Raw genomic sequence first — 20204 nt, 5'->3', positions numbered from 1 at the left:
GCTGCCGCTGCCACCGCTGCTGCCGCTGCCGCTACTCACTCCTCAGAGCTGCTCCATCGGGCGCTTTCTAACAACCGCCGATTAATCCTCCCCTTGAACTTTGTTCGTTCGGAAGCAAGCGGTCTGTTACACGACGACGACGTGAACGACTTCATGACTTTTTTGCAAGTTGTCGTCGACCACAACAACATTGAATACAACAACTTGTTCATCATCGTCGTCGGCGACAACAACAACATTGACAAGTTCAGCAACAACGTTGACAAGTTCGCCAACAACTTTATCTGCTGCTGTGGCTGCCATCGACATCACCACTCTTGGATTACTTCGTGTGTTCAATAAGTTGACCGCAGCAGCGTTATCAGCGCAAGAGGCTGCACTCAGGACTTATTGATAATTAAAAGGAAAAACACTGTGCCGTGCGGTCGTTGTTGTTGTTGACAACACCTGTGAAAACTTGTTGCGCGCTACATTCGAATTATTGTGTTTGTGATTTGTTTCCATCACCGCGCTGGTGCTGCTTGCTGTGCCGCTGCTGCCGCCAGCCCGCCACCCGTGCACTTCTTACTTGGAATCATCATCGGTTCACCGCCACCAGCAGTAGCAGCTCTTGTGCAAACGGATTGACTGACGGATTAATGATTGACATGTGTGTGAAGACCAACAACGAAGGTAAGCTCGCTCATTCAAGTCTAAACTAGCCTGCCAGTGGGCCGGTATCGGTGCTCTGACACTGGTTATCCCGGTTGCGTACACAGCACGGTTCGCAGTAGCAGCAGCTGCTGCCGCCGCCGCCGCGCCGCCGCTGCCACATTCCGATCAGCTGATTCGTGCTCTCGGAGTTCGCGAGCCGGTCTTTCGGGGAATTTTCGTCGAACTTCCGCGGATTTTTTTCGCTCGACGCCTGAGCTCTTTTCCTCGATTCTGACAAGGGAATTTCGCCCGAATGGCGCTCCGATCGCTCTGGGTGAAACTTTCGGATAACTTCCGGATATGCGTGCGATGCCGATTCGGTCGTGTTCGCTTCGAACGCGTCGTAATAGCGACTCGAGATTCTTAGATTGGCCCGTATCCGAGCGCGGAGTAGATACTGAGCGGAATTGAGATTCTGCGGTGATGGCTATCTATTGAAATCAGAGCTGATCGCCCATCGACGACTTGTCTCAGAGCGAGTATTGAATTTGAGGTGGTGACGCGTGCGCGGACATTTACTCTTCTCAGAGGAAGACAGTTTGAATCATTTTATTCAAGAAACAGTGACAACCACTTTGACGTCGACAACAACGATCGCATCGACAGCAACAACGACGACTATGGGCCTTGAGGCGCTGCTCTGGTCAAGGCCTCGTTTGTCTGGTCTGTGTGCGGGTGACACCGTTTCGGAATAATTTTCTGTTAGCAAATCGCTGCGCCTACATCATCCTGTTGCGTCCAACTTTTACGTGTCGCGTTCTCGGAATTTCGGTACCGGCTAAGGACCGATGAGTTCCGGCATCCTAGCCGCCGATTACCGTTCTCGATTCGATTATGAATCCCTGGTGTAGGATAATCTCATCGCTATCAGAAAATTGACGGATGGCTTAAAAGGAATCGGAATCTTTCCGGAGATCGATCAGAGATCTCCATCTGCTTGGACTACCTACCCGGCTCGATCACGGTGTGGTTTGAACCTTCGGTTTTCTCGCCGGATCAATCGGGGTCGGATGCCTCATTGCGGAACCGGGGGGACCGGGGAGCGACAAGCTCAGTTTTCTATTCGCTCCGATATCGATAATCACGACAATACAGCTTCTGGCTCGCTCGTTCGGCTTAGTGCGATTCGGCCGGGTTTAGGCTGGCCTAAATGGACGTCGTCTAGAATCTTTGCAGAAGCAACTCAATTTCACAATCGCCGTTTCGCAATCGGCTCTCGCAAGACATGTGTGTGTGTGAACGGTGTCGCGGCGCCGAAGCTGTTCGACTCAGAGCGAAACGGGTAACTGTTTTTCCCGTACACTCATCGCTCGGATCTGACATACGAGATTGTGTAGCAACTAGTCGACCTCTTTTCCGAATCGCGGACTGGTGATCGGTGTTGTGATTGATTTCATAGATCGTACTCGATTTGAGCACGGATTCTGGAGCGTTATCGAAATTTGTTGAGACACGTTGCCGCATGCTCCGAGCAAATTATCGCTAGGCATCGCTGATAACTTTTCGTGCTGGCAGCAATGTGAGTATTCAGCGATTGTTTCCGAATATGTTTCCGCGATTGGCAAAACTTTCGGCGGGCCGAAGCCGAAGTGGCGCCCCCTGGCGGCCAAGACTGTACTTAGTGAGTCTCGGCGGTCAGCCACAGAGCCATCTGATCATCCAGGCAAGCAGCTAGTCTGCTCGCCGTTGATTTTGTCTAGCAGTGTTGTTGAGAGACGCTCGACGGTATCATCATCATCATCATCCATATCGAAATACGGGGACCAAGAGGGGGCTATATACAGTCCTGAGAGGAAAAGCGAGCGAGTCAAATGAGCACTGTCGCCTGAAAACAGTGGACGAGAAAAGTGCTCCACTCCGGGTCCAGACTCCGGGCTGTTGCGTGCTTTGTCATAACTCGTCTTGGGGGATTTCATAATGGACGAAGAACGAACGCTTAGCAACAAATTGAATACGAGCCCGACGACTGGCCTCGCTCGGGCAAGAACGCAGAAGGCTCAGGACGCAATATCCAGGCATAACTTGCACGAGCTCGATGAACGGATGGACCTCATCGTTCCGGAACGTTTCTGAATACACAGAAACGAATGGAGCTCTCTAGCTCGGAGCCTCGGAGTCGGTTGAAGCCGAATTGATTGGCATCGAGGGTTCTCCAACTCGATTCTCGTGCGAAACGTCGGATCCGCATTTCTGATAACTCATCGTCATCATCGTCGATGAACCGCTCCGGAATCGCTTAATCACAGCGCTCCAATCCAAGCAGGAGGCATGCGTCGATACGGGGGCTTGCGAAGCGACTCAGCCCCGACGGACAGAGAAATGGGTCTTCGAATGGAGAACCGACCTCAGGGGTTGGCTTTCGACCATTCGGAACTTTGTTCGTGCGGTGGCCGGTGTGCAGACGGGCGGGCGGGCGAGCGGGCAGAAATTCAGTCAGGCCGACGAACCTACGTTGAAAGCAGAGCATGGATGGCTCATCGTCGAACAGCGAGTCAGGCCGAGCGACCAACCGACCGGCAGGCAGTCAGTCACTCGTTCACCCAGACGAGCAGGCCTCTTCGTGTGCAGAGAGCGCAGAGTGGGTTCCGGTGAGAATCCGGTTCAAGTGAGCACAGTGCCGCAACTACCAGATGGGCCATGTGAATGTATATTCTGGAGACGCGCTCAAGGGACGCCGTTCTTCTCAGGGGTAGCGAAAGCGGACAGGCAGGCACGCACTCACACACGCGCTCGATCACAAGGAGACGAGAAAACGACGAACACCGTAGAGACGACGAGAAAGAAGAAGAAGAAGTTAAGACATTTAAAAGCCGAACCTGTCCAGCGCCAGGATCCTTCGGCTCTTAATTCAAACTTTGCGGGTTGATATTCTTTTTGTTTACACGCCATGACATAGGGAATGAATTCAGTCCGTTTTTCGGGTCTTCCACGGTCCCCCCGTTGAAGCGCTTGAATCGGGGGAAGGGTACGGCGTCAATGCGCCGCCGTCTTGAAATAACGTGGCGGTGGGTCACAGGCTCCGGTGGGGAGAAAAACTAAGAATCACGGTTCGGAAGAAAAACGAGGGAGAAAACGAATAAGAGAAGGGGCGCTCAAGAAGGAACGCAAAGCAATCTGGTCCCGGAGCAGAGACGAATTTGTATTTTCGCTCGACAGTAAGCTCTCGTACAGCTCCTGTAGGCTCGCTCGCCCGTCCGCTCGCTCACTCGGTCCCATCCGTGGCTGCTTGACATCCTCCGAGGGAGAATGGAGAACGGAGGAAAGACGTCGTGCTTCGACGAGAGGGTGTGGTTGGTCCACGGTGGCCCGGAGGTGATTGTTTAGGTGTCGAGAGGGAAAATAACCAACAAAAGACGCAGTCTTTCCGGGAGAGTTTTTGCGGTGGGCTGCCCGGAGAGGGGCGGGCGAGGAAAGAAGAGCGTAGAGTCAGAGCTGGATTCGTCGAGGGAAAATCTTGCGATGTGCCGTGTCAAGCTGCTTCCCAATTCGTGATCGACTGTTGAGAGGAAAGCAGTGAATAAACAATCATCACGGAGAGATACGGGAAAATTGGGAAGCATGCAGCGGACGATGAGATTTGAGGATCGGCGATGAGGAGTGCCGCAAACGAAACGAAATCGGACTCCGTGCATCGGCGAGGAACGCATTCGTTCCACGTGGCTGGACGTCGATAGTCAGCTCCGGATCGGGAAGAAATGATTACGCTCTGGAGAACAGCTGTCCTCTTCTCATTGAGGGCGAGCTGCACTTCCCCGGGCTTTTCTGGCTACTTGTGAACTCTGTACGCTGCAATACTTTCTGGAATTCATTTTCCTTGCTCGAAGACCAGGAATCTCCGTCGAGGAGCGGGCAGGCTCATTCACGGAGTCGGACTGATGCTCGAGAGTCTTGTCACGCCTGACGGCTAGCGTAAGGGCCTTTACCCTGACCCTTCTACCCCTTCTCTCTTCCCGGAGCACGCCCCGGACGGAGAGCAACGCTCAAGCCCCGCCAAAGGGAAAGCGAGAACGCTGCCGTACTGTATAAACGCCAACATTAAAATGAATGATAGTTGAGATGCTTCTCATAGAGTCCGCGAACGACCACCAGTGCGTCAAGGATACAGCTGCAATGACCTGAGCGGCTTAGAGCCATGGCACTCGGGCCGCAAGACCCAGAGCTCGATTCTGTTCCCTCTCATCGTGGAAGTTTCTCTCCATTTGCCATGATGATGATTTCGTCCCGTCCCATCGAGTCCGCCGCTCGGAGGCTCTAAACGGGGACAGCTTCGCGCGAAGTAGACTAGGTCGGAGAGTTACGCATTTCTTGTCAAAAAGGACGGTGTTGATTCGGCGAGATTCACTGTTCATTCACCGACACCCCCCCTCCTTCTTCTCTCAGGAAACCGAATCGTCCGGCTCACCGGCTGGTTCCGGGAGTTGATCTGCACCCGTCCCTGTCGCACATTTCATGAAAAGATCTCGTATCCGACTCACCATCGAACGTCAGTTCTAAAAGAGAAATTATTCTTTCCAGGCGGGGAGCCTCCTCGGAGCGTTCAACAACAACTCCAACCAACTCAGGGACAGCATCAATCACAGCAACAATCCCAACCTCAACAATCTCAAGTGCAACAACAGACACAACTGCAGCAGCAGATGCAGCTGCAACATTTGCAACTCCAACATCAAACTCAACAACAACAGCATCAACAATCGCAGCAACATCTGACAGCCAAGAGAAGAAAACCTCTAGACGATCTTTCGGCTGCTGTTGTTGGGGATTGCAAACGGAATAGAATACTGGCCGATAGTCAAGAATTCCCTGAATCTCAAGAAAACCAGTTCCCGTCTCTGGCTCCTTCGTTAACGCATTCGCCCCCACTCGCGCATCAGCCTGTCACTCAGACTATGCCGGAAGACCTCATCATTCCTTCGCCACCGACCCGTAGACGATCCTTACTCATGTGGAACCCACGTCTCCGAGGTGAGCCATTCAGTCCTCGACTACTTTTAACTTAGAAACAAGAGGATGTACGGTATGAACGGAATTCAATCGACTACGACCGATGCCTCCGAATAAAATTAGATCGCTCTCGATGACGACATAAATTCTTCTCCCGCCCCCCGAGACCATTGGCAAGTGGACATTGTCTAACGTATGTTCTCTTTCGGAAATCTAGGGAAGGACGAACGTCGCAAGGTGTTGAAGATCTCGATCTCGAAGCTGAGGCTGATCGATGACCCTGAAGTATTCCTCCGGAGATCCGTTTTGGTGAACAACACCCTCAAAAAGCTGCAGAAGGAAATCCGCGATGAGAGATCATCCCAAAGATTCTACGACGTCCGGAATCCCTGGCGACCTGTCGCCGAGGAGACCTGCTTGGAAGCGATGGAGCCGCCGAGCAAACGCAGAAGAGAAACAGAGGCCGAACGTCTAGAGTCGTCCGATGAAGAAATTTTCGGCGTAAGCTCAGACGTCGTGCGTGTATCGGTTCCCAAACCCACTGGCGTGTCCTCGTCGTCGTCCTCATCGTCGAGCAGTGAAAGCGAAGACGAGAGCGCGGAACAGATGCTTCACAATTCGGGCGGCTTCAATTGTCAGACCTCGCCGCGCGACTCGAAAGAACAGTCATCGGTCACATGCGCCAGCCAGTTCCGAAGGTTAGAAGATAGTGTTTCGGTACTGGACTCCGTGGTTTACCACAGCCTCATCGCATCTCTCGAGTCGTGACTACTTCTACGGGCTCCAACTGACACACTCCAGTGTAGCAGTCAGCCCTTGTAAGCAAGCAAGCGAGCGAGTGAGTGAGTGAGCAACCATGCAAGCGCCCGTCATGTGTTAATTCTTCTCCGTGTAATATATTGTTGATGTTGCTGTAAATATAAACAGAACAAATTGCGAAGCGAATCCTCCAGCAAATCAGTGATCCGTGCAGAAAAGAGCACGATTGAATTCGCTTGATCGGTCGGAGAAAATGTTCTGAGCGAACATTTAGTTTGTAGCAAATGCAATTAGGTACGTAGTACAATCGAGAAAGAACGCCTGCCTTAAAACGAAACAGCGACGACGATGCTGGGAAGCTTGACGACAAAGACCCACGAGTTTCCACCTCTAAATGGACAAGGTATGACAATTCTCGTATGACTTCGTAACAGCGTGTGGCGTGGCGTCATGGTTTACGCCGGGCATATCAAAGCCGCCCGTAGCGTCCTCCATTAACGTCCGCGGGATAGCCGACTCGGAATTTCATCAGTTGAAATCTCGATCGTACTGTGAGCGCATCCGCCCCTATCGGGAGTTCCTAAGCGGAACAGCGAGTCCTACACCGAACCCTCCGTGGAGAATAATGTCAACGCTGTCATCGTCGTCGTCGCTGCGGTCACACCTACGCGTGTGGTGCGAAGTGTATCATAATGTGATATGGGACGAGCAAGAGTTTATGCTGTGTGCCAGAACCCCTCAAGCTTACCAAATATTGTGTGATATTCCAAAAAAAATCATCAATCTTCTGTCATCTGCGCCAGCAACGAACGTCGGCGGAAAACTATCAGGGGACGCTTACACTGGGAGGTCGCGACGGCAAAATGAATCTAACAATCACATATCGGATCGGAATCGGACGAAATGATCGGGACTAAATCCCCTCCACCCATCCCCGGGATCGACTCCTGCTTCCTAGGAGGGCCGACTTCCGCAAGAGCTGTGGAGAAGAAAATTGAAGAATCGCAATGCGTAAGCCTGAAAAGCGCTCACCGAAGGCGACAGCCCCCATGCGGAGCGACAAATATTACGGTGGCTAGATCTCATGACAACTACAAAGTGTTCTCCTTGCTACCAACTGACCTTCTGCCAATGAATCTACCTACCTGTCAGGAAGCCCGCCCCACCATCCACTGTACCGGCAAACCCAGCCCACGCAGTTCCCCCCAGTTCACTCGACGTTCGTAAGAGCTGAATCCCACTCGGAGATTCAACAACCACCTTTCCCCCAATTCACCGAGTCGCGAATGGGAGCAGGAGTGACGAGCAAAGAACCGCATTGACATATCCTATGCACTCGAAGTACCATCACAAGTACCTACCAGAAGATCTTGGAAGCGATGGAAGCTGAGCGAGGTTTTGGTGCTGGCAATCGCAGCTTTCTCCCTCGGAGCCTCAGAAACCAGCAGGGAAACAGCAGAATCGGTGACATATACCCTTGTGCAAGATTGCCTTATGATTCCACGATCGTCAACAGCAACAAGAATCGAAGTTACGGAACTTTTACTTTCGCCACAACAGGAAATTAGGAACGATGACGATTTCGCCGAACAAAGGAATGTCATTTGTTAATTTCGCAGCCTTGTAGCACTCTGAGCGCTCTCGCTAATCCTCCATCATAGAGATTATCCTATGACGATTTTGAGCATGTTTGACGGAAGAGATGAGAGAAATGTCCTCGGAAACAGTGGTCATCAAGGACACCATGGAATATATGTAATTAGAGCTGAGGACATGAGAGCAAATGAGGATTCTTGTGAAACAGAATGACACCCAATCGAAACAAGAGAGCTGTATTTAAGAACTACGACCGTCATACATATTATATTTCATTGATATCGAAGATAGTGAAGGATAATGGAGGCGACGAATGGATGACTTAAATCGAAGCGAATAAAATTTGGTATTTTCCTACATTTATGGACGTTCAATTAGGTACCGCCTTGCCTTGGGTTGCAGGGAGGAAATTTTCGCAACCGATATTCCTTATTCGTGCGAGAAGCGCTCCGGATGGCCGCGTTCTCCACCGGAACAGCCCTCCAGAGCGAATTCTATTCGTACTCCGGTTTCGGGGACGTTTCAAAATCAGAATCGTATCTGTCCAACCTATTGTCAGTAATGTGTGATGAAATGATGAGAACACGTCGTTCAGTTCCAGCGCTTTCCGAAGTTTTCTGTCGCCGAAGAAGGGGGACTTCCGGTTCGAAGCTCGGAAGAACAAGTTCAGGCTCCGGGTATTCGAGACTCGAGCTCCTGTCGCGGTGGATCCAAAGCTGAAATGGAACGATTGGGCAATCTTGTCATGTACGTTCGGCCTTTCAGCGCTATGGGAGCGCAGATCGAGCTTCACGTCGACGACACAATAAGCATTCGAATTTTGTGCGTCCCCAGTCCCCACTCTTCTCAGCAGAAGCTCCCGTTTCGCCTGGAAAGCCATGCTTGTGACCGGTCATACGCCGACTCTAAAACAACTGTGGCAACGGAATTCGTCACAGGAGAACTGGTCTGGTCATCTTTCAGGGCGCGAGAAGCCCAAAACAAGTTGCGATATTTTAACAGAGTGAAATCCATGTACGACCACAGATGGCCGAAGGCCATAGTGAATATGATGGATCAATGCGGAGTTAGGACATAGGCATATCGGAGAATGCAGGAGCTGGAGCGTGAATTCAAATGTGACGACATCACGTTAACTTTCACGCAAGAAGGAAAACCGCTCCAAGGAATTCTCGACAGAGCGATTAAAGGAAGAATTCGCGAGGTTGAAACAAGCAATTGGAAAAACTCGATTAGACTGAAAACTAGCCCGGCCCGATACAGGACAAATGCGACGGAACGAGGGGTAGCTAAGAACCCCTATGACAGCAGCAGAGGGTCCGCCTTACTGGCTCTTAGTCGAGCAGGGATGCTGAGGACGAGGAACAACAGGTCTTACTCCGAGCCGGGACTGGAATCCACTCGTGTCAAGTGTGGAATGGTACCGGAAACCATTGGCCACGTCATCTGCGAATGCAACGAAGCATTCTTCGAGGAAGAGGAAAAAATGAAACGACTGGGACTTGACAGAGATCCCTCCTCGAGGATGATACGCTACACCAAGAGACTCCTACAGCGGTGGGAGGAAGAAACTAGCAATATCCGCTGAGACTACTCGCCACTGAAGTGAAAGTGTCATTTAAGAAACTTAAATGAGGATAAATAAACACCAATACCAATACCAACAAACTTCCTCTGCCAACATTGTCTGACGCAGTGAACCTCTTTTGAAGTCCGTGCCTCTCAGAACGATCCTGCTATTCCTGGATAACTTGGGGGAGCTTCCGAAGAGCCAACAGAGGAATGGTTTACTCCTAGTGCCGGAAATGGTGAGACAGCACGAAGTCGAGGGGAAATAATCTTCGGCCGTGACAGGAGCAGGACGAAAAGAATGCTGAGGCCCTCGCGGAGCGGATCGCTGGACAATGAGTTCTGCAGTTTTCCCGCGTGAGCGCTAATATTGTGATAGAGGAAGAAGCCCTCGACTTTGGCGCTATCAATCGTTCTGCGATTCGAAGTGTCATATGCGCTTTCCCTCGCCTTTAATGACATTCGTCTGCTCTCTGCGCCTAACGCGCTCCAACGTCTCCTTGGTCCGCGTCTGGGAAGAAGTCGAAGTGTACGAAGTGAGCTCCGGAGCTCGAATTCGCGATGTGGGTCCGACATGGGACATTGTATCTTCAACTTCGGCGGAAGGTGGTCGCTGTGGATTCGAGTCAGGAGGAGACGCTCAAATGAGCTACTAAATAGAGGAGCGAATCGTTGCTGATTTTTGTACATACAATCAATGCTGTGCGAATGATCGAAGACGACGATTATGTGGGCCTTTATGGAGACTCGGAAGCGACGACCGGGGATATTCATTCGCGACGGTCGACTCCATGATCAGGATGTCAGCTCGACAGATCGTCAAGGTTCTCCGCGCAAGAACTCACAATATCGGATAGCGGAATGGGGAGAAACACATGGAATCTCTCCTCGGAGGATCACCGAATTGGCCGACTACAAATGTGTAGGTAGTGCTGGTACATTCAGGAGAGAACGAATGTTGAGTGGACTGTGGGAGAATATCCTGTGTCCAGAAGTGCAGGCGAGAACTTTGTTGCCGTCGTATCGATGAAGAATATCAATTACAATTCTAGAAGGGTTCCAATGCACTGTTTCCGAGGATCGGGCTTCATTCATGCCGATCTCAATAGTCGTGAGTCCCGACGTGATGGTGCATTCGATATCCGTAATCCTTGACAAGTTCACGGAAGGGGAAGTGTACTTGGATGCTGCTCTTTCGTTCAACGTCTCGGTGGGTCGAGAATCTGTCGAAATTCTCGAGCTTTTTAGCAGAGCGATCCCCTTGAAGGGGTTCCCCACGAAGTGCACAGACCGGTCTCACTCTTTATTGTTGGAGAAAGCGCGAATACTCGCTTGTCGGGTGTGTTTGCTTCTATACTCGATTAATTTCTCAATGTCCAAAAGTTTTTGCTGTGATATCTCACTGTCTCTCAAAATATAAACGTATCGTTGCAGCGTCTCATCAAGGACTGAAATTTTCGTATCGATGCTGGGCGCTTTCCGTTTCACTTTATCGGACATCCTGAGAACTCATCCAACTCGAATCGACAGATTCGATAAGCGACTGCTCTCAGTTTGTGAACAGATTCCGCGTTCCGCTTGTATGTATGAGCCAGCCGACCCTTGCACTCGCGCATCATGTGCACTTGTTATGATGGGAACGATTCGAGCACTGAAAGACTGCAACGGCTTTCACACTCGAATACCGGAGGATCGGTCCGTTGTAACCGTACTAAATATAAAGAGCACTATAGAATGCAGACTCCGGAAAAGGTCCACTGTAACCGGGAGACCGTTACATCCGAGTCCGCTCCAACCTGGTCTCTCAAAATGGTAAACTATAGGCACTTGGTCGGTACCGCCAGAAAAGTCCGTTATAACCGAGGGTCCTTATATCCGGGTCCGCCATAACGAGGTTCTACTCGATCAATTCGAATCCACAGGTTCTGATCTTGCCGGGAGAAGTCGCCCTGAGCCTTCAAAATTCGTTTTGAGCCCCGGTGATTTGAGCCCCGGTGATTTTGAACAGCGAAAATGCATCCATCGAGAATTTATCGAAATCCAGACAGACGAGCAAGTCGTCTTGAAGATGGGGGGAGGGGCCAGTATGGTGTCGCATTTCGGGCTACTTACATCTAGTGCTCTCGAAGACTGCAGGCTTTCCAAATCGATTGTCGGAGGGTTCTGTTTCACTACTCCTTTTGACGGAGTTCTTGCACGACGTCGGGAGGAGTTTGAGGATGCTTCATTATTATCGAGGCAAAAGACTGCTGTCGAAGAACCGTGGCGTTCCTCCGACGCAATGCGTGGTCCGGAACTTGTCGATTAGATTAAATATCGGCTCCAAGGGGATCCTTGCTATAGCGGATTTCGAGGGACCGGCTGGAACGGTCCGTTACACCCGAAGCTCGTTTTATCCGAACATGGGTTCTGAATCAGAATGGAACGTGGAAATGACCCGGAAGACCACCGCAACCGTTTTCGCGACGCGCACACGTGTGAGAATCTCGCGAATCGTCCACTAGGCTATAGCTTCCGAATTTCTCACCGACAAGGATGGGTCCGTCATGACCGTGTTGATCAGCATGGCTGGGAATGAGACCGGGGGCTTGAAATCAGTCTCTCACATTCGGGAATCTATTATCGGGGCGGCTGAAGCCGAGAGCCGAGTCGCTTGGAGTTCAAGGTCCTTGAGGCTCGTCCGGGACCGAGCGATCGTACCGGCGAGTGTCCGCTGTATTCGGCTCGGTTATTTCGAAGTTGTACGATGTGTCGAATGAAGTCATTCACGATCAGGATGTCTGTCGATTCGCTCATACCCTGAGTGTAGCTGCATTTGTACTTCGCCGCAAATTAGGCCAAATCTTCTGCCCATATGGGAATCTGATGGGTGCTCCCCAGCAATGCATCCGCATAGACTGATCGATGAGCCCGCCGAGGTGGGAGTCCCCGCTTGTTGAGAAAAAATCAAGCGATGAGCTTCCTGATTTGACCCCCTCCAAAGCCATGCGCGGCATCGTTTTCTACATCGCCCCCCTATCAAGCCTCGGAGAGTCGTTGCCCCTCCAGAAGTGAAGCAACAGTTCGGTTCGATTGACGAGGTCGAAATCCCATCATGATGCTCGCGGATCGGGAATCCTATCGGCGATCCTCGATGCCTTCAAATCCGATCCGTTGTCTCGTGAGATATCGGATATTGGAAAACTCAAGGAAGCTGCGTCTTTCACCTCCCCCGGGAACTTGGGGAGAGGGTGGTCGTCAGTCACCAACAGGTGAAGCTCCGTTCACCGATATTCTTCGGCGAGAAACACGAGGGATCGAAAATTCTGTCAGGCCACAGAAACGCTCTCGGAGGAGTTCCAAGACAAGTCTTTAGAGAAACCGTCCGAGCTTCGCACGCGTCTCACTCAGACAGGTGGGCCTGTCAGAGGTAAAGCTCTCTGGCCGTGTTTCTCCCTACGTCGAGGGAGATCCCCGGACGGGGCTCCAAAGAGATAGAGCCTATGATTCGCTTCCGGAACGAGGCTTCTGCCATCACTCACCCGGAGGCGGCGCGCCGAGCGCTTGCGATTTCGGGCTGCATGTAGGGGACATATCTGGCATGACGTCGGATGCAGCATCGAGCATGACGAGGAGCTCACGGCATACAACTGGCGGTGATCGACACCCTCATCCAGAAAACCGGGAAGATACGCGAGCAGTGCAATTCTCTAGCCGCTTATAATTTCGCGGGACCGCGGAAGAGCATTCGACGAAGTGCTCGCTATCGGCCGGGAAGAGGCAATCGCCGAGACCCGCCATGGGAGTGTTATTCGCAAGGTCCGAGATATCTGCCTTCGATCCGCTCAGACGGCAAGCAATGGGACTCTCCGAAGGACATTTACAGGACCTTGAGAGATCGGAATATTTTCCATCCATTAACGAGTGCAGTTCAATCCGAAGTCCTCGCTCGATAATATCATGCATGTTCCCCCTCACTGAGTATTCCTGAAATTAGCGAGAAAGAACCCTCCTCAGTCCTCAGTGCTCGTTGAATTCTCCTCTTTACAGGATGCGGCAGAATCTTTAGAAGTTCGGATTACGGCGCATGGATCCGGTGCCGGAGCTGCCGCTGCCGGCCTCTCTCGCTCTCGAACATTCGCTCTCTCCTACTCTACATGAGAGAGAGATTCCGTTACTCAATCGATAGACATCGTGGAACCGCTCATACGGTCTTGCCGCCTCCTCTCTGAATAACTCTGCGGCTTCCGAATGTCCGGAACGAATTTTCGTCTTAGAGAAAGAGTTTTCGTCTTCTTCTCTTGCACAAAGAGCACTAAAGCATCACCTCAAAACGTGCACGATCTCGGGTCGACAGTCGACATGAGATTTCGTTCGCGCACATTGTGAAATTCGATTCCTCCCAGAAAGCGTGATCCGTTCTGTATCGAAAGCTTTCGGAATAGTGCGAAGCTTGTCCCGATTTTGGATGAGAGAGCGTGTTTCGTGTTCTCAGAGAGCTTCCAGAGACTTTCAGAAAGCTCCGATAGTCCCGCTTTCTCCTCTCGGAACCGGTATGTAAACATCACAATCGAAGGATGATTGGTTCTTCAATGATTCGAATTCTCCATCTCTTCCACGAGAGCCCACCTGATCGACGTCCTGGCTCCGACGCGGGGGCTCGACCTCGTACCCTCGTACGAGTTTTCTTCAAACCGGGCGGAAATCAAAGAGGCGGTGGAGCTTCACAGGGTGCTTCGCACGTTCAAATTATACTCAACTCCATCTCCACAGCTACTCGATAGCGTCGCCGATTTCCAAGGGCAGCCGATTCCGAGCATGGGCTCCTCGATCAGGAATGATGTCGCGGTAAGTCCAACGCAGCCATGCAGCCCCTTTCGAACTAGGCGGTCGATGAGAGCGGAGCTCTTGGATCGAATGGATGGGGATGATTTTTCCACTCAAGGCGCGTTTTTCGATCAGATGGCGAGGATCGAAAAGGATTCTCTGCAACTCATCGAGGAGCAAGCTCGCTCGTACCAGGTCGAACTATTCGAGTACGCGAAGAAACACAACACCATTGTCTGTCTGGGTACCGGCACGGGTAAAACTTTCATCTCGGTCTTGTTGATTAAATACCTCGAACATCAAGTCACAGGACCCTGGCTCGACGAGTCGGGCCGCACTCCTGTCGGGAAACGTACGATTTTCCTCGCCCCGAACGTGCCGCTAGTTGAACAGCAGAGTGCCGTACTCGCCTGTCATATGACCGTCAAAGTAGGAACGTACGTCGGCTCTATGAATGTGAGTACTTTCCCAGCTCCGTGCCCTCGGAAATCCTCCACGGAGGGAAATTCGACCATGATCCTGGAAATTTCCTCCGATTACGAAACCCCGTATTCATCGGGAACCGAGAACTCGGTCAGACTTTCGCCATTGCCTCGATACGGAATGACGACTATTCTAGACGGACCGTTGGACCTCGGAGCACTGGAACAAGGAACTCCAGGAACACGGGGTCTTGGTAATGACGCCCGAAGTTTGCCGGATCGCAGTAGACCACGGCTTCATCCCCTTGGAGAACATCAATTTGCTCGTTCTCGACGAGTGCCATCGAGCCACCGGCGTGGATCCATACGTGAAGATCATGGAGAACTACAAGAATCTGAACGCTAACGATCGACCGAGAATTCTCGGTCTGACCGCGTCCGTGGTGAACGCCCAAGTGAGTAGCCTCGTTATAATTCCGCATTCTCGACTTCATCCGGCCTGGGGTTGATCTCCTATGTCGATTCGATAGGTACCTATATCGATCCGCTCATGCGACGCGACGTCGGCTCATCTCATTGACATTTTAGGTGCAAGGTTTCCAAGTCGCGAGAAAGTTCGGGATCTAGAAGCGTGCCTGTTCTCTACCGCGAGGACAGCCAGCCACAACGTCGTGCGGTTCGGAACGAAACCCGTCGAGATCATAGTTTCCCACGAAGATCACGACGCCGAGAAAGTCCTCCCCATAGACGAGGAGAAAGTCGCCCTCTTGAAAGACTGTGCGGACTTCGCTGAATTCAGGAAAATGATCAAGAACCTCGCCAAAACCTATGTGTCCTGCGGCGCCTTCTGTGCCAAGCAGCTACTCGAGTTCAGAGAGCGTGAACTCGACAAAGCTCTTAATCTTCCCGACTGTGCCGAGGGCTTCCGAGATCACGCTCATGTGAAACGCGACATCTACAAGGCGCTCAATGATTTCTTCGGACCTAAACCTTCGATTCACGATGTGCCTCCAAAAATGAAAACACTTCTTCAAATAATCAAGCAATTCGAAGGCAAGACCCTGTCTGCCGTCGTCTTCGTGCAAGAACGTCTGGTGGCCTACGTCCTATACATCTGGATGACACATCTATCGAGAGAAGACGAATTCAGTTTCGTGAACTGTTCCTTCATCGTCGGTCAGAACCAGGGCGCATACGGTCGCGACGTGGATCAGGAGAGCATGAAAATGAATGCCAAAGCCCAAAAGAAGGTCATGAGAGATTTCCGCGGGGGGATCTACAATCTCATGTTCGCGACATCCGTCATCGAAGAGGGAATGGACGTGCCTGCGTGCAATCTGATCGTGCGATTCGATCCTCCGATGGACGTCCGCTCGTACACGCAGTCGAAAGGCCGAGCGCGCGCGAAACCCTCGCTGTACGTTTTGCTCAGCTCCGAGAGTGAACTCGCTAAGACCAAGGCTCTCCTGGATTCCTACCAAGAGACCGAGCAGCTCGTCATGCATTGTTGCGGGATCGAGAGGAGCCCTCCCACGGCATCGCAAAGCCTGGAGTTCTTGAAAGAGGACCCCGACCTTCCCCCGTATGTCGTTGAGCACGCAAGAGCTCGGATAACGGCGCAGAGTGCGATCAGCGTCATTCATAGTTATTGCCAGCAATTCATGCGGATGAAGTACCCGAACGTTTTTCCGTTCTTCGACTTTGAAGAAACAGCCGGAGGCTACATCTGCACACTCACTATGCCGATCGTGTGTCCCTTACGCGAGAAAGTTTCGAATGCGACGCGTCCGTTCGAGAGCAAGGACAAGGCTAAAATGTTCGTCGCGCTAGAAATGTGCAAACGTCTGCATGCCTGTGGCGAACTCTCTGATAATCTTCTGCCGCGTAGACGACTCATCAACTTCTGCAAGCTCCCAACGAAGCGTGAAGACGTGAAAGCTTCGGAGGAACTCAGAGCCGTAAGTTCGATTGGATATCTACATCTTCACGAGCTCTCGAGAGGTCCTGGAACCCGGGGCCGCGGACGATTTCCCTTTCCGAACCCGAGTCGAATCCCGACATAAGGCTCGAAGATCATGCCATCAATCATCATTGTTGTGACAGATCAATCCGCTCCCTAAAATAATTTTCCACTCGAAATTCCCTGACCGAGGCTGCCTTTCAGGTGATGGTACTCAATGGTGTGAAAAGTCATCAGAAGAAACGCTACATCCTTCCGCGGAAACAGGCTGCCATCCTCGAACTGCGCGAAGAGAATATAGACTGCGAGCCCCGCGATTCTTATGAACTGTACGTGATCAAGACCGATGTCATCGCGTTCGCGTCAAACCTACAGAACTGGCGGGGAGAGGATCTCTTCGACCCTTCCAAGTATCCGACCTGGCTCGCGATCATCATGAGATCCGGAAGTTCTGAGTTGCTCAGTGTACCGAAGTTCTCGATCTTCACCAGATCGGGTGAGGAACGAGTCTCGTTCATAGATGCGGGACCAATCGGTCTTGATGACAAGCTGAAGAAGCTCTGCACAAGATTCAATAGATACGCTTTCCACGTGGTTTTGGAAACTATCGACGAAATGGTGGACCTCGCGACGAATTTCCATACTCCCTGTCTGGTTCCCGTGAAAGAGGTCGACAACGGCGGGACTTTCGAACTGGACATGGATGTCCTCCTCGCTCTCGGCCCGGCAAAACTTCCTGACTTCGAGAATTTCGTGTTCAAAGAGGAAGATTATGAGGATGCCGTGGTCGAGCTCCTCTATCACATAGATGAGAATCAAAAGAAACTTAGCAGGGACGCACACACGAAAGTTCCTCAAGATATCTATCGTCGATTCTACGTCACGAAACCCATCGCCACGAACGAGAAAGGCGTAGCCCTGACCCCTGAAACCACAGGATACTACGGATTCAACAAATCCATGAGTTTCGCCGACTATGCCCTCCGGAAGACCCTGCGAGCGGGCCCATCGAAATTACTGAAGGCACACCAGCCCGTGTTGACCGTGGAACACGCACATAAAAGATTGCAGATGTTGTACTCCCGCTTCGAAAATCAACAGGAACGTCGACAGAACTATGTCAGTGATTTCGGAACGAAATATCTTCTCCCGCAGTTCTGTGCCGTGCACTCGATTAAAGCAAGTCTCTGGCGGAAGATTTGTTCGATTCCGTCGATCCTCTATCGGTTGAACCGACTCCTCACAGCTGAAACTATCAGGCATGAAATCTCCGTCGCGTGTCGCCTGAAACAGCCACCGACCCCGTCCCCCGAGAAATGGTCGCCGATGGAGTTCAAACGTGGCGTCAAAGAGAAACTGATTGAAACCCCTGCCAGGGAGTTCGGTGCTCTCGTTCGTCAGTGTCAACAGGATTTCGATGCGTCAAATCTGCGAATTCCTGACGTGAGTCAACCGGATCTAAGGAACTGTTTGGGGCCGTCACCTTGTGACATCATGAAAGCTTTAACCACGAAAGCTTCTCAAGAAGTTTTCGATCTCGAACGTCTCGAGCTACTGGGCGACTCGTTTCTGCAAATCGTAGCCACATTCTCCGTTCTGGATAGGAATCCAAACATGAGCATCAGCGAGCTGAACGTTCTCCGCCAATACGAAGTCAACAATCGACATCTGTTGTGCCGGGCTCACGACAAAAAACTGACGAGTGTCCTCGAAGCTTATCCCTTCAAGGCGACGCACAACTTTTTACCGCTTGGATGCAGACCCATTCCTCATGAGGAAAAACTGCTCCGGCGTGACATTCTGTGCCTATTGGTGCAATGTTTCGACTACGATGAGGATCTCACACCGAAATTGAAGAATTTGCGTCACTGCAAGTTCATCCGCCGACTTCTCGAGAAATTCGCGAGAGAACAACCGAGTAACCTCCAGGAAATGGCAAGTTTTGAATTGCATCTCATTCCCATGTCCGATTCCATGCGTCACGCGTCGATCAATCCGCTTGTCGATGAATGTCCGAGTCTCGGAAGTCACAATAGTTCGAGAGCAATTATTTTACGAGGATCTTGTCCCCTCTTTTTCAGGCAAAATACGCGTTCCTTCAGGACGACCAGTTGCCATTACGCCACGACGTTCCGGTGAGGTCGTTCCACGATTTCAAGGCGAAGGTTGGGGGTGACGTCGTCGAAGCGTTAGCCGGCACCTACCTCGAGCAATGCGGCCCTATCGGTGCGCTCCGATTTTTCCGGTGGATTGGTATGGATCTCGGGGATACGGAGAGCAACAACTTCCTCGATGCGTTCAAGCTTGACTTCAGCGCTGCACAGAACATTCCCGCTGAATGCTTGAAATCCTACCAATATCTCATCGAGAAGGTCGAAAAACAAATCGACTTCACTTTCAAAAGTAAAGGTCTCGTCCTGCAAGCGATCACCCACCACTCCTGCAGAGACCATTTGCTGACCGAGGATTACAACAGATTAGCTTTCATCGGTGAAGCTGTCGCGGACTATCTTCTTACGTTATACATCTATGGACTGAGTTCGAACCTTGATCCGGGCCAGCTTAGCGACCTCAGATCCGCCCTGATAAACAATCAAGTCACGGCTTACGCGGTCGTCCGCGCCGAACTGCACACAGTCCTCCTCTACACAAACAGCAAGCTCTTCTCGGCCATCAGGAAGTACTTGGAGAATATCGACGACATCGGTCTACGACTGAACACAGTGCTCGGGGATTGGGAGACCGACGACGCCGAGGAAGCCGAAGTCCCGAGACCCCTCGCAAGGATTCTGCAGTCCATCCTCGGTGCCGTTTTCATCGACTCTGGGAAGAGCTTCGAAAGCGTTTGGCGCATACTCGTCAGAATAATGGGTCACGAGATCGCCCTGTTCTCGAGAAATGTGCCCATCCCGCCAACCACTGAGCTCTGCAAGAAGTTCCCTGGAACGGTCTTCAGTAAGGCCGTGCCCATACTTGAAGGTAAGCCGGGCAAATTAATTATCCAGCGTTCAATACTTTCTTCCACTTGGATATCCTCGAATTTTTTCATCACGTCCTACTCCAGAGATTCAGACATCGCGTCGCCTTCTTTCAGGTGAAGACGAAGGGAAATTCGAAGTAAAATTAACCGTGAGCAGGAACGGGAAAACCGAAACCTATTCCCAAATAGCAGAAAACAAGAAAATCGCGAAAACCACGCTAGCCAAGAGGTATCTCAGGAAGGTGGAGCGCGAGAAGAAACTCGAAGAGATAGAGGAGCTGAAGAGGGCTCATGTGACGCATGAGAGTGTACATACATTGAGTGACGTACTCTTGAATTCTGAGGTTCAGAAGTCGAAGTTCTACAGAACCAGGAGATGAGCCTTATCCGAGGAAGCTCGTCGGATAACCACGAATCCTGTGGTTCTGCAGCTGTGTACGTCGGTCAGTCTGAGCTCATGAGATTTGTGTTGATG

General features: G+C 51.4%; 2 protein-coding genes across 2 annotated transcripts; both read left to right on the top strand.

Annotated features, from left to right (window-relative positions):
* Window positions 1–647: 647 nt before the first annotated feature.
* On the top strand, window positions 648–7407 carry LOC100905019 (uncharacterized). The gene is made up of 3 exons (XM_003748540.2): window positions 648–672; window positions 5209–5658; window positions 5855–7407. Exons 1-3 carry the CDS (start codon window positions 648–650, stop codon window positions 6403–6405), a joined length of 1026 nt encoding a protein of 341 aa, XP_003748588.2. The 3' UTR covers window positions 6406–7407.
* Window positions 7408–9409: 2002 nt separating this feature from the next.
* LOC100904876 (endoribonuclease Dicer) lies at window positions 9410–20109 on the top strand. Its single transcript, XM_029112907.1, has 9 exons — window positions 9410–9549; window positions 9719–9800; window positions 14314–14388; window positions 14503–14823; window positions 14987–15248; window positions 15378–16747; window positions 16954–18698; window positions 18821–19728; window positions 19850–20109. The coding sequence occupies exons 1-9, from the start codon at window positions 9410–9412 to the stop codon at window positions 20107–20109; spliced, it is 5163 nt and encodes a 1720-aa protein (XP_028968740.1).
* Window positions 20110–20204: the final 95 nt, after the last annotated feature.

The sequence above is a fragment of the Galendromus occidentalis genome, unplaced genomic scaffold, assembly GCF_000255335.2.
Source record: "Galendromus occidentalis unplaced genomic scaffold, Mocc_1.1 scf7180000077533, whole genome shotgun sequence".
NCBI classification, from domain to species: Eukaryota; Metazoa; Arthropoda; class Arachnida; order Mesostigmata; family Phytoseiidae; genus Galendromus; species Galendromus occidentalis.
This window is presented reverse-complemented; position numbering and strand designations above follow the sequence as displayed.

Excerpts from the sequence above, each read along its gene's own strand:
- LOC100905019 (XM_003748540.2), top strand. The coding sequence starts at position 648 with ATGTGTGTGAAGACCAACAACGAAG. Across the intron at positions 673-5,208 it reads TGTGAAGACCAACAACGAAG|GCGGGGAGCCTCCTCGGAGC; the intron begins GTAAGCTCGCTC and ends TATTCTTTCCAG. Across the intron at positions 5,659-5,854 it reads GTGGAACCCACGTCTCCGAG|GGAAGGACGAACGTCGCAAG; the intron begins GTGAGCCATTCA and ends TCGGAAATCTAG.
- LOC100904876 (XM_029112907.1), top strand. The coding sequence starts at position 9,410 with ATGGTACCGGAAACCATTGGCCACGTCATCTGCGAATGCAACGAAGCA. Across the intron at positions 14,389-14,502 it reads CGATCAGGAATGATGTCGCG|ATGGCGAGGATCGAAAAGGA; the intron begins GTAAGTCCAACG and ends TTTTTCGATCAG. Across the intron at positions 15,249-15,377 it reads CGTGGTGAACGCCCAAGTGA|GTGCAAGGTTTCCAAGTCGC; the intron begins GTAGCCTCGTTA and ends TTGACATTTTAG.